Source organism: Amblyomma mixtum, chromosome 9, assembly GCF_055824585.1.
Source record: "Amblyomma mixtum isolate Tamu chromosome 9, ASM5582458v1, whole genome shotgun sequence".
Taxonomy (NCBI): Eukaryota; Metazoa; Arthropoda; class Arachnida; order Ixodida; family Ixodidae; genus Amblyomma; species Amblyomma mixtum.
This window is the reverse complement of record NC_143020.1, coordinates 80,601,170-80,619,024: the sequence shown is the minus strand read 5'-3', so window position 1 is coordinate 80,619,024 and position 17,855 is coordinate 80,601,170. Positions and strand designations below refer to the sequence as shown.

The following is a 17,855-nucleotide window of genomic DNA, read 5'->3' as shown; positions in this document are numbered from 1 at the left end:
CGGCCTTTACTATAGTTTGGCCTAAGTGTTGCAACTCAGGCTATGAGTGACGCTGCAGTGGAAGGCACCGGACAGTTTTGACCATCTATTGTTCTTAAAGTGCACTGACATCGCGCAGTACAATGGTCTCTATCATTTCGCCTCCAACGAATTGCGATCGCCACTGCCGAGATCAAACCCGCACCTTTGGGGTCGGCAGCCGAGCACTACAGAAATAGAGCCACCGCGGTGCCTGAAACCTACAGTGTGTAGAACAGAGGAGCGACCGAAGTTTTCGATCCTCCACAGGGTATACCTTTATCAGAAATCACAGGGAAGTAGAAAACACGAAGCACCCGTGCGTAAATACCTTACAGACGCAGTCAAACATGCGAAATGAACAATTTCAATCAGAACTACGCATTCATGAGTATGACAGTCAGTGCGAAGCTCCTCCAGGGTAGGGGGCTGCTGTTTCCCGGGAGTTTATTTTTTTTTCGGCAAATAGTAAGTAAAGAGAAATAAATTCATGTTCTCAATTAGAACTTTTTGGAGGGCTAATTGGTACATGGTTCTGGAAATAAGAAAGTACGACTCGGGTCGTCCTTTTCACCTATTCGGTGTCCGTATTGTGTTGCTCTTTCTTAGCACCGAAAAATTATGTTGAGTGGGCAGCCTGCGTCGTTCGCAGAAGGAACGAAAATAGAACCACAAATCTGTTCTAAGAGACTGACCCGCACCGACGAACTTTAAAGCGGATGATGCGCACTCATAACTATTGACATTTCCGCACTGACAGCTGCCATTTTCGGAAATCCATGTGCTCCTGACAGTTACCTTTCAGACTTTTATAAGACACTTCATAAGGCCGCCCGCACCGTCGCCACACTTTGCCTTCCCATGTCCCCGCACTTTCCCCCCAAGAAATATGCAAGCGCCGCACCCCACAAGTGCGCCAGTACAAAGGAAGTAGGCAGCCGATGGAAACGCGCCAGCCACACCGCTTTAATCCTTCAAAAGCGCCCCCATCCTAGTAAACAACAAACCAAGTTAAAATCCGGGAACGAGCCACCCACCCCTGCATGGGCCCCCCTCATGTTCACTGCTAATCTCACATTGTGGCGCGGTTCCCGGAAAGCGCTCCCCCTGCCCCCCCCCCCCCCCCCCTGGCCCCCCCCCCCCCCTGCCCCCCCCCCCCCCCCCCCCGGTGCCCCTGTCAAGCACCTCACCCAGGGAACACTGGCATGTCACATGCATTCCAAGAATCGAACATAATCGCCTCTGCACGTGGCGTTGAGCTAGTTAAACATGCTCACGGTCATTCGTCATGCTAGCACCGAGACGTTTTTTGCCAGGACTAAATCAGATGGGCGTGCAATGGGGCGTCACGCGAAAGCTGGTCCATGGGCCAAAAGTCCGTCGTGTGAATCGGGCTGAAGAGGGTTCACCAGTGACAGTGTCCATGGGAAATACATGGGAACTTTCAGATGCTATACCGTGTCTAAACATGGTTTGATTTTCATGAGGTTTGTGGCAGCGTTGTATTTACTGAAAAGTGGAAAATTTGCGGCCAGATTTTATAGTTTAAGTTTCTTTTTTTTTAATATTCAGACGTAAATATCTAGAAAAAATGTACTTTTATATACGTCGTCTTTCATGTCATCTCGTGAATAAACTAAGACAAATATCAAGATCTCGTCCGCAACATTTAGTCCTTTTTTCTTTCTTGATAATTAAGCAGTAATTTCACTTAAATTTATTACCTTAAAAACCCCCGCTTTGGGTACAGATAGAATCAAACCTTATGCACAAATGTTATTCGTTAAATATGGCAGTTGCAGTAAACAATTCGAAAATGAAAATGGGCAAGTGGTTGCAGTAACGTCGTGTGGAAGGCCGTTCCAGTCTTTGGCTGAACGAGGAAAGAATGATGCTGCAAACGTGTTCGTACGAGACTGTGGACGGGAAACTTGCTAGAGATAACCAAGGCGGAGTGAAATGCTTCCTGGAGGGAATGTGGGTAGAATACGCGAAGAGCTGTAAAAAAACTTATGAAATAAGCAAATACTGGCGATAAGAGAATCAAGTTTTGTTGGGCTCAACTCTGCTTTTAAAAATGATAAGGTGGTATCATATGAACAACATGAATTTTTATCCATATCGAAACTAGTGTTCGCGCTTTACAGGCTTTTAAAGTTGTGTATGTATTTTCTGCGGGGATTTAAATTTCGCGCTAAAATTGAACTAGTTCCACGTGGCTCCACTGGCGGCAGTTTATTTTGTCGCTACTACAATCTTCCACCAGCCTCTGGCTTTTCTTAGAACCCGGACGAACTTGATTTTTATCTTTGCTCTTTTTTGCTTGCCCTGTATTTCTAAATCATTCCTGCTCTTCTTTTTTTCTGGAGATTGTGGTGTGAAACAAATTTTTCATGTCTTCGCAATCACCCATACCTGAAATTGTTTGCTGGCATTTTCTGCTGACTTGTTGCTTGCTGGTATTTAAGCCACTAGGAATGCAAGCCCCTGGCTGTCTGTACAGGTAACAAAAGTATGGCGCACAAAAGGGCCCCAAGATGATGGCCACCGTTAGAACAAGCCAAACACTCAAGCCTTGTTGGTGCTGCGAAGCAGAAGACGGGTATTCGGCGCTCGGAACACTCGTACGAAACTAAGCAAAGTAATCTACACGCTGTCACTACAATCGAGGACATCCCTGTGTCGCTACGTCAAGAAGGCTACGCGGGAAAAGGTAGACCAGCCATGAGGCCGTGTGCTAGGAGCTCCTTTCTTTCCTTTCAGTTTGAGAACTGACTACTCAGGTGTGTAACACCATGAACCTTTTTCCAGTAATGTCCTGCGGATGCGCAATGCCTCTACTTCCGCTTTTTTAACCGACCACACCTATCTGCTCTGGCGGAACCAGGAACCGTGGCTTTGTAAAAGAATTTTCGCAGAAAATACGGGTGAAAGCATAGGCGACCCAACCGGAAACGCTAAATTGGTGGGTTACTAGGAATGGTGCATTGTCTGACCCCACATCCTTCTTTGCTCAATGGCTTCTGATGGGTTAACTCTTTTGTGCTTCGGTCCCCTGAACTTTGACCAGAAAGTTATGGGCCCTACTTTTCGTACGCGGAATAACGAATTCTTCCGTGTCGTGGTGTAGTTTACACACCTGGGGGGTGAATAGAACTTACCTAGCTCCTTTTTAGGATATTCAAGCGCTGCCCTCTATCGACAGAAAAAGTTCAAATCTTAGTTACCTTGTAGCTGGTGAACCCTCTTACACGGGGCGGTACGAACTTTTCCTGTAGAAGCGGTGTAGGCGTACGGATGCGCTTAAGTGGATACCAATATTTAATGGACAACTTGTGGAATAACAAGCGCCCTCTACAATTTTCCAACCAAAAACCCTCGTACCCAAACGGCAATCTCGTAGTCTTCCTCGGAAAGGGAGACGAGAGACATCCCATTATCTGTATGGGAGAGAAATTGTTGAAAGGACACAATAGAGCCGAAGCGCGAACGAGAGGAGTGGGTTGAGACAGGTGCTCGTCAAGGGAATGCATCATTGTAACCTTTGCACAACTTTCCTTCACACTCTACCTCGAACGCTGGTAATGTCCGGCGGGGATTCAGGTTCACGCAGATTTGGGGGCAGCCCCGCACACCTTTTCGAAGAAGGACACAGTGCAGGGCTGCTGACTCATCTCCCCTCGCGCTAACCCCTTTAGGCAACTGGACAGGAAGCGAAAACGTGTCTGTGAACAAGGATTTATGGTTGGAAAACATCTTCCTGTAAGTCAGCTTTCCCGCAGTTTTGCAAGTTGTCCATTCCCCCCTCACCGTTGAGCGGGCTATAAGGGTTTAACGTCCCAAAGCGACTCAGGCTGAGGGACGCCGTAGTGAAGGGCTACAGAAACTTCGGCCACCTGGAGTTCGTTAACATGCACTGACATCGCACAGTACACGGGCCTCTAGAATTGCGCCTCCATCGAAATTCTACCGCAGAGGCCGGGATCGAACTCGCGTCTTTCGGGTTAGCAGCCGAGCGCCATAACTACTGAGTCATCGCGGCGGCTATGTTCTTACAATAGAACCAATCAATCCTGGGGGATTGCCCTAGACAGAAGGCTAAAGGAGCTTTCGTCGTGCAACGTTTTTGAGACCAAAAACATGCTCTTTGAATCTGCGGAATAAAACTACCTTCACAGCCTTTCTTGGACCGAGGAGAAATATGTTGCCCTTGAAGAGCTTCTAATCTGCCAAACTGAAAGTTTAAGGCCTTTTTTTTTTCAAACCATGACATGAGAGACCCTGCGTGTGCGGAATTTAAATGGAATCCTTACATCGAAATAGCTCCCACTGCCTTTCTCAGGCACACAATGCGACAATGGAAATTACCTGAAACTCCCAGTGGTAGTGTCTCTCCGTCTTTTAAAGCGCTGCAACAGAACAAACACAAAGGTTTGCATAAACCGCGCAAATATCGTAAATGAGCGAAGTGTGTGCAAATTTCATGTTTATGATATCATGGCACGGGACAACATAATAACACGATGAAATCTCTTAATGCTGACATTCATGTCAAGAAAACTATCACTGCCCATCACTTCTGATCTGTTTCCTCAACGAAGACGAGAGGGAAATTCTTCAAGGCAGCACTGGTAGGGCAAGAAAGCACTAATTTGTGTCGCATGCAACGCCCAGTGCAACACCACGCCGAGCAAATTTATTACCGTGCTTCCTAACTCGTCAGCGCTGACACGTCGCACAAAATAGAGCATATTTATACAAACTACATTTTAATTGCTAGAAGAGAACTCTATACGTGTCCAGTCAAGTTTACTGGGTATAACAAGGCGTTTAACCGTTACGAAGTCACACATGAACCACGATGATCACATGCAAAGGATTGAGCCCCGCGTCGTAGCGAAAATTTCGAACTTCTTAGAACGTCGTCGCTATTTTCGTTCGAGTTGCTGCGACGACTCGAAACAAGTTTCGGCGCCGCGGTGGCAGGATTCGCCAGAGCTGTCGCTTCCATGCGAAAAAGGCTTTAGCTGCCGATGAAATTAGTGTGGGTTTCTAACGTGCGCAAAGTATATATTTAAAGAAACTGAATGAAAAATTGCGCCGGGAAACTTTGAACAAGATGATGACCCGGATTTTCTATTTAGAAAGCTCGTTCTCATTCGCCACTAAATAAATTCCTGCTTTACCAGAGAACTTTTCTGGGTAGCTCATCATAGCCCGCAAGTGCACAGCAAAAGGTTCCCAAAAACAATTATTTGTAATGAATACACTAACCTTCGTCCGGGGGAGAAAGCTGTTCGCGTTCGGATCCAGTCGGCGAATGTCCAAGAGGATGTTGAAGTGCAGGGTTACGCTGTCGCAGTTATTCATACGCTGCAACTCCTCGGATATAGCCGACGGCCTGATTAAAGCCCTCAGAGAGATCCCTAGTGGAAATTCCTTCCATGGACACGGCGTGGCCGTTGAGCGCCGATCGAACAGCCTCGTAACCTCGACGCTCAAAAATATCCCTCAAAACCAGTTTCGCCAAAAGCGGCATTGTGGTCCACACGACCACATAGATGGTCTCGTGATTTACGGACTTCTCCGCTTCTGTCGAAAAGGTAACGACAAAAGCTCTTTCCTGCAGCGTATATAGCCTGGCGTTCTTGTACCAGATGAGCGACCTCATGCACCACTGCACACGTTCCAGCACAGCGTGGCATTCATCCGGCGATGGCTCTTGAGGCAATTGGTAAAACCTCCAACGCCGGTCAACCGGCAGGCACATGTTGCAATGCTAGCGACTACGCGGACTCTCGTTCAGACTAGACTCGCGGCTGGGCAGCACGCGCTCGAGACATCAAGCAGCAATGCTGCGACGACTCGAAACAAGTTTCTTCGCCGCGGTGGCAGGATTCGCCAGTGCTGTCGCTTCCATGCGAAAAAGGCTTAAGCTGCCGATGAAATTAGTGTGGGTTTCTAACGTGCGCAAAGTATACCTTTAAAGAAACTGGATAAAAAATTGCGCCGAGAACCTTTGAACAAGATGATGAGCAGGATTTTCGATTTAGAAAGCTCGTTCTCATTCGCCATTAAATAAATTCCTGCTTTACCAGCGAACTTTCCTGGGTAGCTCATCATAGCCCGCGAGTGCACAGCAAAACGTTCCCAAAAACAATTATTTGTAATGAATACAGCACTAACCTTCGTCCGGAGGAGAAAGCTGTTCGCGTTCGGATCCAGTCGGCGAATGTCCAAGAGGATGTAGAAGTGCAGGGTTACGCTGTCGCAATTCTTCATACGCTGCAACTCCTCGGATATAGCCGACGGCCTGATTAAAGCCCTCAGAGAGATCCGTAGTGGAAATTCTGTCCATGGACACGGCGTGGCCGTTGAGCGCAGATCGAACAGCCTCGTACACTCGCCGCTCAAAAATATCCCACAAAGCCAGGGTCGCCAAAAGCGGCGCTGTGGTCCACACGACCACATAGATCGTCTCGTGATTTACGGACTGCTCCGCTTCTGTCGAAAAGGTAACGACAAAAGCTCTTTCCTGCAGCGTATATAGCCTGGCGTTGTTGTACCAGATGAGCGACCTCATGCACCACTCCACACGTTCCAACACAGCGTGGCATTCAGCCGGCGATGGCTCTTCAGGCAATTGGAAACCCCCAACGCCGGTCAACCGGCAGACACATGTTGCAAAGCTAGCGATTACGCGGACTCTCGTTCAGACTACAATCGCGGCTGGGCTGCACGCGCTCGAGACATCAAGAAGCAATGCTGCGACGACTCGAAACAAGTTTCGGCGCCGCGGTGGCAGGATTCGCCAGTGCTGTCGCTTCCATGCGAAAAAGGCTTTTGCTGCCTATGAAATTAGTGTGGGTTTCTAACGTGCGCAAAGTATATCTTTAAAGAAACTGAATAAGAAACTGCACCGAGAACCTTTGAACAAGATGATGACCCGGACTTTCGATTTAGAAAGCTCGTTCTCATTCGCCACTAAATAAATTTCTGCTTTACCAGCGAACTTAACCTGGGTAGCTCATCATAGCCCGCGAGTGCACAGCAAAAGGTTCCCAAAAACAATTATTTGTAATGAATACAGCACTAACCTTCGTCCGGAGGAGAAAGCTGTTCGCGTTCGGATCCAGTCGGCGAATGTCCAAGAGGATGTTGAAGTGCAGGGTTACGCTGTCGCAGTTCTTCATACGCTGCAACTCCTCGGATATAGCCGACGGCCTGATTAAAGCCCTCAGAGAGATCTCTAGTGGAAATTCCGTCCATGGACACGGCGGGGCCGTTGAGCGCTGATCGAACAGCCTCGTACACTCGGCGCTCAAAAATAACCCTCAAAGCCAGTGTCGCCAAAAGCGGCGCTGTGGTCCACACGACCACATATATGGTCTCGTGATTTACGGGCTGCTCCGCTTCTGTCGAAAAGGTAACGACAAAAGTTCTTTCCTGCAGCGTATATAGCCTGGCGTTGTTGTACCAGATGAGCAACCTCACGAACCACTCCACACGTTCCAGCACAGCGTGGCATTCATCCGGCGATGGCTCTTGAGGCAATTGGTAAAACCTCCAACGCCGGTCAACCGGCAGGCACATGTTGCAATGCTAGCGACTACGCGGACTCTCTTTCAGACTAGACTCACGGCTGGGCAGCACGCGCTCGAGACATCAAGCAGCAATGCATAGACCTTTGGTTGTGCTTCAAGTCTCATCCATTTATAAAGGTTTCAAGGGTAGTACACTGTAAAAAATATTTATTGAAAAAAACAGAAATTTTCTGGCAGCTGGCCTGCCAGAAATTTTCTGTTATGCTATGTTTTCGGTTTTTTGCTTTTTCTGTCATTTTAGAGATCTTTTCTGTTTTCGACTAACAGAGAATTTCTGTTAAGACGATAGAAATTTTCTGTTATTGTATGTTTCCTGTTTTTACTTTTTCTGTCATTTCACAGGGTCTCTTGTTAACAATTCACAGAAAATGTCTGTGCGGATGACAGAAATTTCCTGTTTTTACTTTTTTCTGTCATTTCACAGGTTTTTTTTCATGACTCACAGAAATTTTCAGTGAAGCTCCATGTTCTGTTATTTCACACACTTTATTTCTTTCACATCATCTTTTAATGACTGACATAAAAACAGACACAGAACATTAGGACTGCTGCCACATTTCAATAGAATAAAATATTTCACCGCTTTTAAACAATCACAAGCAAAGGCAAGGGAGTATTCAAGAATATTGGAAAATATGCAGTGTTAAACAATGCAATCATGGCTGATATTTTACTATACAGTAATATCTTTCAGCATCACTTAATTGAGTTAAACGGTAGGAGGGTGGCCGAAGAAAAAAAGAAACTTACGTTGCCCTGCCTGCCCTACAGGCATACAGTAAAAGCATGCAAAATATGCAGTAATGGCAAGTAAAGTAGAAACGAAACCTGTGCCTTTCTGTCATACAGAATGGCATGATTCACTCTAAAATAGTAATACAATACAATGAATACGACACGAAGTAATAATACCTGAACAATGAACACAACCAGTCACTAAACTAAAGGCAAGCATACGCAAAAGGAGAGTATTGGAAAAATATGCTTTGCTCATGACTAGTGCTGCATTAAGCAGCAAGATGAAAGCAACAGGACATAAGGCATGCCACGGGCTGTTTTCTTTATCACAGTTTAACTGCAAAACATTTTTTCACTCCAGTTAGTACGTCTTATCTTGAGACTACAATAACTTTAAAATGAAAAAAGTAACACAGACAAGATAGAAAGTAGTGCTACAATTCGTACAACCAGCCACTGAAGTGTAACAGCCAGTATAAGCATAAATAAGGCATCTTAAGCAAATTGTGTCTTGCCTGACACTAGTACGAAATGAAGTGAGATAGAAGCAACAGGACATAAAGCATGCCACAAGCTGTTTGACTTATCAGTGTAACCATATAACATTGATTCTCTATACATAGAACATCCACTCTTGTGACTACTGCATGATAAGTCATGCCACAGGCTGTTTGGTTTATCACAGCGTACACAAAATATTGATTAAAAAAGTTGTCAGATTTCAGAACAGTTAAAAGTCAAAGTCTTGCATGATGAGGGAAGGAACTTTTGAAGAGGGGCAGTGTTGCTTCTTCTTCGAGTGCTCTGCCTTCGTTCCCCGGACAGGATTCACAGCTGCAATGGTCCTGAAACAAGGACAGAACATTTTTTTTTTTGGAGCGGCGGAGATAACACTTTATTGACACTGACATCAGGAGATTTTTTTTTTATATACAAATGATGCTCTTCCATGTCAACACAAGCTCACGTCATATCCAGGAGTATCTTTATAGCACTGAAACTAAAGACAAATAAAAAAGGACACAGGACCAAAAAAAAAGCCTTGAAAAGCATGAAGTGACTAAAATCGGGTACAGTGGAATCAACCGCATAAATACACACTAAGCATCCTTTGTTCATCTAAGAATATACAAACTTAGCATCGCAATCATCAAACGAACTGCAGTGACTGTTCACAGCCCAGCAGAGCTAAATACGGCAAGCAAGGGTAACTCAGCTGAGTGAATCTCGTGTCACAAAACCTGCATTTATCATAAAGACTCTGCTGTGATGGGTTGCACAAAACAGAAGTTACATGTAAAAGCAGCTTTAAGCATCACACTTACGGTCATATTCACACCTCTTCTTAGCTTTTCTTTGTGTTTCTTCTTGTATTTCACTTGCACAAAAAAGGGAGTGCTAAGAGGCGCAAAGTGACAGCTAAAAGCACAAAATATAAAATCGCAAGACCGTAGCATAGAGCCTGCTGCTGCTGCTGCTGCTGCTGCTGCTGCTGCTGCTGCTGCTGCTGCTGCTTGAATAGATGAAGCTTACATTTTGTGAACTGCAGGATCAAAAAGTGCAAGGCTCTGACTACAGAATTACATGGGCTGCCACATTAGATATTTGCCCCTAACGTATACAAAAAGAGGACTGAATTGCACAAAACCTCCGCACATAAAAACATGAATGCACAGATAAGAGGAACACGATGTTGAGGACCAATATTTCAGGGGAAAAATCAACATAAATGAAAGCCAAGGGACAAAAGATTTCTGTAATCATACTCTATCACTCTGTTGCACTATCTCTCTGCTATCATCAGGGAAAGCCTACTAACAGAAACTGATGACATCAGAACACATGCTAACTAATACATACAGTTCAGCATATCACCCCTCTACTACTGTGCCCATTGGTTGCCTACAACCCCTTGAGTTTGTTCTCATGCTCATCCACATGCAGCACTTACTTTTGCTTGCTCCTACACATTGCTTGACTTGTGGGCACAAATTTTCTGGACCACTTGCTCTAATGAGGCAGGCCTCGTTATGAAATGCAAACCTGTCTGATCAGCCGAAAGGCAGTGCCTCCACGACTCGCCAAGGTAGCAATATAAAAAATCGCAGGAGATAAGAGGGTACACCAGGAAAGAACAGGCTGGAGAGAGAATTTATCTTACATTGAGCATGCTGAGTATGTAGAGCTAGGGGGGGGGGGGGGGGGGGGAACGAGAAATTCAGGGCACAATGAAGTGGCGGCAACGGCGACGCACGGCTGCGGCTGAAAGTGGCTGGAACGCAGGTGTGGTGGCGGCTACGCTATCACTGGCTGGTCGAGGATGCCAATGTGATCTCGGTCGCCATTCGTGTACTCCTCGTTGCTTTCCCGAGAGGCGGGTGAAGCGGACCTGGACCATTTTTCACGACCAAAGCCTTCGTCGTAGTTGCCTTTGGCTATGAAAAATTGCTTGAAGTGAGGTCCGCAGTACAGCTTGCCTCCGCTGATCGTGTAGCTTTCCAGCCTCAGATGACAATTGCAGTGACTGCAGCGAAAGCAGTTCTTGTGCATCCGCAGTCCGCTCACCTCCATTCGCTCCATGGGGTAGAGTTTCTTGTTGCATATTGCACATGCTTCAGAGTTTGGTGTTCCCGGGAACTCCACGAATCTGTTGACCTTGGGCTCGGGCCTCTGTGCCTCCTGGCGCTCGGACTCGTCCCGGATGGCCTCGAACTTGGCCTTCAAGGTCTTTGCAGTGTCAGCCATGGGCAGGCATTCCTCATCTGCGTTCTCTCCATTCCGCCGGTTCTCGCGTGCCACGCGTTCGGCATCCCAGTTCTCGAAGCGCGCCCGCATGCTCTTTGCACGGTCTGCCTCGACCACGATATCATCTTCGACCCGGTACGAACACTGCACGACATCAGGATCGCGTTGGACCTCGGGCGACGCCTCGTGCGCGTTGTCACGTGTGTACTCGAGGGGAGGCGTGATCCTCTTCAGTGGCTTGGGACCCTGAGGCAGCTCCTCGCGGCTCGCGTTTTCTTCGAGCTCGCGGAACCGCTCGCGCATGCGCCGTGCGGTGTCCGTGATGATGACTTCCTCGGCCGGATCAGCAGCGCGGACTACGTTGGGGTCACGCTGAACCTGGAACTCTGGCGAGGGCTCCTTGCCGGTATCACGGGGTGGTGTCATCTCGAAGCGCTTGCGCTCTTTGGTCTCCTCCTTGAAGTTCTCGAAGAACTTGAAGCGCTCAGACACCTCGGTTGTCGCGACTTCGGGCTCCCAGACAGGGTCACTGGCGCGGACGACTTCGCCTGGCGAGACGGCATTCTGATGCCGTGGAACATTCCAGCGGTTGCTAGGGGAGCGGGCCAATGACGTGGGAGCGCCAGACTGCCGAGCCACCTCAGCGTCAAGTTGTTTGAAAATGTTTCAATTTCAATTTCAATGTATTTTCGAATTTCTTTTACAGGAAATACAAACACTTTTTGGACCCATAGCCAGCGGCTAGTTCGGGTCCAAGTACACGAAACACGTAAAAGCAAATTCAAAAACGGCGGACATATACAGAAAAGCGTAAGCGTTGTACAAGATTAAAAGCAAAGCAGTCTAAATAACACTGGTAGATAACATTCGGCGCGGCAAAAGAAAGAAAATAGCTTTGAAGACATGACATGCAAAAAGAACTTTCGGACATCAAGTGTTAGTAAAAACTATCGTGTTACATACAAAGTACATAATAACAGAAAACTGTGACGAAAAAAGAATTTCAGGTTAAATCAGTTATTTCAATTAAGTGTTTTTTAAACATACCAGCAAAATTGTGTGAGTTTTTAAGAGAAATGGGTATCGCGTTCCTAATTTTTACCCCAGCAGACTCCACTAAACGCTCACCATATACATTGCGGATGGTAGGGAGGTTGAAATTGCCGAAAGAGAGGTTTCTAGTGGACCGAAGCGGGAGATGTAGTATTGATGCATGAAAAGGGTGGTTGTGTCTTACTATGTTGTGAATACATACAGAGATTTTTAATCGGTACAATGAATCAAATGGAAGGATCATTGACTTGCGGAATAACGGTTTGCTGTGCTCATAACGGTTGGACTTGTTTATTATTCTTAATGCACGTTTTTGAAGACGGATAATAGGATTTAAATACGTATGGTAAGTTCCACCCCATGCTTCGACACAGTATGATAGATGGCTTTCGATGAAGGCAAAATAAAGCATTCGTAATGTAGAGATGTCAAATAATTCCTTAACCTGATGAAGAGCATGACATCCAGATGCCAACTTCCCGCAGACTGCCTCAATTTGGTGTTGCCAGTGTAAGTGGCTGTCAAATGTGACACCAAGATATTTAAATGAAAATGTGTGTTCTATTAGTGCATTATTTACAAATGTGTGTTCTATTAGTGCATTATTTACATTGTTACTCCTCGGACAGTGAGCATATCTATACTGTCTTCAAAGAAGTAATAAACATTGCAAGAAGACTGCGCCCCTCCTCCTACCCCAAAATTTAATTCCTTTGTAGCCCACATTTCAGTTTCATTGTGTGCACTAGTGAATATATCCAGTAGTCTTTAGTACTCAGTACAAAACCAGACTTCAAGCCAAAATAAACCTTTCCTAAATGTTCACTTTAATAAGGTTTTTAACAACCATAGTGTTTTGTTACTTGCGTGAAAGCTGCTCACTGAACTCCAACACTAGTTTTTAATGGGATGCAAAAACAACTCCATGAAACCTGTTGTTATTGGAAAAAATTCATTCTGTCTGCACTTTCCCAATTTGTTGCACGCCGCGGTGGCTCAGTGGTTATGGTGCTCGGCTGCTCGCCCGAAAGACGTGGGTTTGATACCGGCCGCGGCAGCCGAATTTCGATGAATGCGAAATTCTAGAGGCCCGTGTGCTGTGCAAATTAAGTGCACGTTAAAGAACCCCAGGTGGTTGTAATTTCCGGAGCCCTTCACTACAGCGTCCTTCATGGCGTAAGTCCCTTTGGGACGTTAACCCCCAATAAATCGAATCAAACCATTTTGTTGATGTCAGTGTGGCAGCGAAAAAATGCATTTATTGCTGAGAAAACTACATTTAGAAATTTTCCGGTCACTAAATTCAAATTCTGATGTATACGCCGAAAAGGACTTCATGACCACATTTTGAAGTTAGTTGCGGGGCTGCTTAGGGCCTTGTTATATGCACCCAGAAATCTGACGTGTCAGTAGATTGCAGTCTACTTAGAAAATGAGGCAATGATGACAACACCTGCACTTTGTTTCTTCATTTTATGTAGCTTGTAAAAGCACCATTTCAGTCTCCTTGCAATCAGACAGTAGCCTCTCGACAAAGGCCAACTTCACTTTCCATTCAATGTTCCTTCAAAGCGCTCTCTGACACCAGAGTAGCAATGTCTATGTATACATAGGCCGAATCATCAGCATGCCTATTCTGTGTCACCCGAAAGCACAGCCGTAAGCAAAAATCTTTTGACAGGTAATAAGTAAGTTTGCAGCACATATTGACGTGTTTTGTCTTTACAGAGATTCAAGCAATTTTTCATATCCAAAGGCAACTACGACGAAGGCTTTGGTCGTGAAAAATGGTCCAGGTCCGCTTCACCCGCCTCTCGGGAAAGCAACGAGGAGTACACGAATGGCGACCGAGATCACATTGGCATCCTCGACCAGCCAGTGATAGCGTAGCCGCCACCACACCTGCGTTCCAGCCACTTTCAGCCGCAGCCGTGCGTCGCCGTTGCCGCCACTTCATTGTGCCCTGAATTTCTCGTTCCCCCCCCCCCCCCCCCCCCCCCCTAGCTCTACATACTCAGCATGCTCAATGTAAGATAAATTCTCTCTCCAGCCTGTTCTTTCCTGGTGTACCCTCTTATCTCCTGCGATTTTTTATATTGCTACCTTGGCGAGTCGTGGAGGCACTGCCTTTCGGCTGATCAGACAGGTTTGCATTTCATAACGAGGCCTGCCTCATTAGAGCAAGTGGTCCAGAAAATTTGTGCCCACAAGTCAAGCAATGTGTAGGAGCAAGCAAAAGTAAGTGCTGCATGTGGATGAGCATGAGAACAAACTCAAGGGGTTGTAGGCAACCAATGGGCACAGTAGTAGAGGGGTGATATGCTGAACTGTATGTATTAGTTAGCATGTGTTCTGATGTCATCAGTTTCTGTTAGTAGGCTTTCCCTGATGATAGCAGAGAGATAGTGCAACAGAGTGATAGAGTATGATTACAGAAATCTTTTGTCCCTTGGCTTTCATTTATGTTGATTTTTCCCCTGAAATATTGGTTCTCAACATCGTGTTCCTCTTATCTGTGCATTCATGTTTTTATGTGCGGAGGTTTTGTGCAATTCAGTCCTCTTTTTGTATACGTTAGGGGCAAATATCTAATGTGGCAGCCCATGTAATTCTGTAGTCAGAGCCTTGCACTTTTTGATCCTGCAGTTCACAAAATGTAAGCTTCATCTATTCAAGCAGCAGCAGCAGCAGCAGCAGCAGCAGCAGCAGCAGGCTCTATGCTACGGTCTTGCGATTTTATATTTTGTGCTTTTAGCTGTCACTTTGCGCCTCTTAGCACTCCCTTTTTTGTGCAAGTGAAATACAAGAAGAAACACAAAGAAAAGCTAAGAAGAGGTGTGAATATGACCGTAAGTGTGATGCTTAAAGCTGCTTTTACATGTAACTTCTGTTTTGTGCAACCCATCACAGCAGAGTCTTTATGATAAATGCAGGTTTTGTGACACGAGATTCACTCAGCTGAGTTACCCTTGCTTGCCGTATTTAGCTCTGCTGGGCTGTGAACAGTCACTGCAGTTCGTTTGATGATTGCGATGCTAAGTTTGTATATTCTTAGATGAACAAAGGATGCTTAGTGTGTATTTATGCGGTTGATTCCACTGTACCCGATTTTAGTCACTTCATGCTTTTCAAGGCTTTTTTTTTGGTCCTGTGTCCTTTTTTATTTGTCTTTAGTTTCAGTGCTATAAAGATACTCCTGGATATGACGTGAGCTTGTGTTGACATGCAAGAGCATCATTTGTATATAAAAAAAAAATCTCCTGATGTCAGTGTCAATAAAGTGTTATCTCCGCCGCTCCAAAAAAGAAAAAAAAAAATGTTCTGTCCTTGTTTCAGGACCATTGCAGCTGTGAATCCTGTCCGGGGAACGAAGGCAGAGCACTCGAAGAAGAAGCAACACTGCCCCTCTTCAAAAGTTCCTTCCCTCATCATGCAAGACTTTGACTTTTAACTGTTCTGAAATCTGACAACTTTTTTAATCAATATTTTGTGTACGCTGTGATAAACCAAACAGCCTGTGGCATGACTTATCATGCAGTAGTCACAAGAGTGGATGTTCTATGTATAGAGAATCAATGTTATATGGTTACACTGATAAATCAAACAGCTTGTGGCATGCTTTATGTCCTGTTGCTTCTATCTCACTTCATTTCGTACTAGTGTCAGGCAAGACACAATTTGCTTAAGATGCCTTATTTATGCTTATACTGGCTGTTACACTTCAGTGGCTGGTTGTACGAATTGTAGCACTACTTTCTATCTTGTCTGTGTTACTTTTTTCATTTTAAAGTTATTGTAGTCTCAAGATAAGACGTACTAACTGGAGTGAAAAAATGTTTTGCAGTTAAACTGTGATAAAGAAAACAGCCCGTGGCATGCCTTATGTCCTGTTGCTTTCATCTTGCTGCTTAATGCAGCACTAGTCATGAGCAAAGCATATTTTTCCAATACTCTCCTTTTGCGTATGCTTGCCTTTAGTTTAGTGACTGGTTGTGTTCATTGTTCAGGTATTATTACTTCGTGTCGTATTCATTGTATTGTATTACTATTTTAGAGTGAATCATGCCATTCTGTATGACAGAAAGGCACAGGTTTCGTTTCTACTTTACTTGCCATTACTGCATATTTTGCATGCTTTTACTGTATGCCTGTAGGGCAGGCAGGGCAACGTAAGTTTCTTTTTTTCTTCGGCCACCCTCCTACCGTTTAACTCAATTAAGTGATGCTGAAAGATATTACTGTATAGTAAAATATCAGCCATGATTGCATTGTTTAACACTGCATATTTTCCAATATTCTTGAATACTCCCTTGCCTTTGCTTGTGATTGTTTAAAAGCGGTGAAATATTTTATTCTATTGAAATGTGGCAGCAGTCCTAATGTTCTGTGTCTGTTTTTATGTCAGTCATTAAAAGATGATGTGAAAGAAATAAAGTGTGTGAAATAACAGAACATGGAGCTTCACTGAAAATTTCTGTGAGTCATGAAAAAAAACCTGTGAAATGACAGAAAAAAGTAAAAACAGGAAATTTCTGTCATCCGCACAGACATTTTCTGTGAATTGTTAACAAGAGACCCTGTGAAATGACAGAAAAAGTAAAAACAGGAAACATACAATAACAGAAAATTTCTATCGTCTTAACAGAAATTCTCTGTTAGTCGAAAACAGAAAAGATCTCTAAAATGACAGAAAAAGCAAAAAACCGAAAACATAGCATAACAGAAAATTTCTGGCAGGCCAGCTGCCAGAATATTTGTTTTTTTCAATAAATATTTTTTACAGTGTACTACCCTTGAAACCTTTATAAATGGATGAGACTTGAAGCACAACCAAAGGTCTATGCATTGCTGCTTGATGTCTCGAGCGCGTGCTGCCCAGCCGTGAGTCTAGTCTGAAAGAGAGTCCGCGTAGTCGCTAGCATTGCAACATGTGCCTGCCGGTTGACCGGCGTTGGAGGTTTTACCAATTGCCTCAAGAGCCATCGCCGGATGAATGCCACGCTGTGCTGGAACGTGTGGAGTGGTTCGTGAGGTTGCTCATCTGGTACAACAACGCCAGGCTATATACGCTGCAGGAAAGAACTTTTGTCGTTACCTTTTCGACAGAAGCGGAGCAGCCCGTAAATCACGAGACCATATATGTGGTCGTGTGGACCACAGCGCCGCTTTTGGCGACACTGGCTTTGAGGGTTATTTTTGAGCGCCGAGTGTACGAGGCTGTTCGATCAGCGCTCAACGGCCCCGCCGTGTCCATGGACGGAATTTCCACTAGAGATCTCTCTGAGGGCTTTAATCAGGCCGTCGGCTATATCCGAGGAGTTGCAGCGTATGAAGAACTGCGACAGCGTAACCCTGCACTTCAACATCCTCTTGGACATTCGCCGACTGGATCCGAACGCGAACAGCTTTCTCCTCCGGACGAAGGTTAGTGCTGTATTCATTACAAATAATTGTTTTTGGGAACCTTTTGCTGTGCACTCGCGGGCTATGATGAGCTACCCAGGTTAAGTTCGCTGGTAAAGCAGAAATTTATTTAGTGGCGAATGAGAACGAGCTTTCTAAATCGAAAGTCCGGGTCATCATCTTGTTCAAAGGTTCTCGGTGCAGTTTCTTATTCAGTTTCTTTAAAGATATACTTTGCGCACGTTAGAAACCCACACTAATTTCATAGGCAGCAAAAGCCTTTTTCGCATGGAA

The 17,855-nt window shown here is 45.2% G+C and overlaps 1 protein-coding gene across 1 annotated transcript; it reads right to left on the bottom strand.

The window, feature by feature from the left end:
* Positions 1-10,069: 10,069 nt before the first annotated feature.
* LOC149329863 (uncharacterized) lies at positions 10,070-11,765 on the bottom strand (the record flags this gene model as incomplete). The annotated part of the gene is made up of 1 exon (XM_089560608.1): positions 10,070-11,765. A coding segment is annotated over one exon (1,110 nt), but the record flags the coding sequence as incomplete, so codon positions are not given.
* Between the last annotated feature and the right edge of the window lie 6,090 nt (positions 11,766-17,855).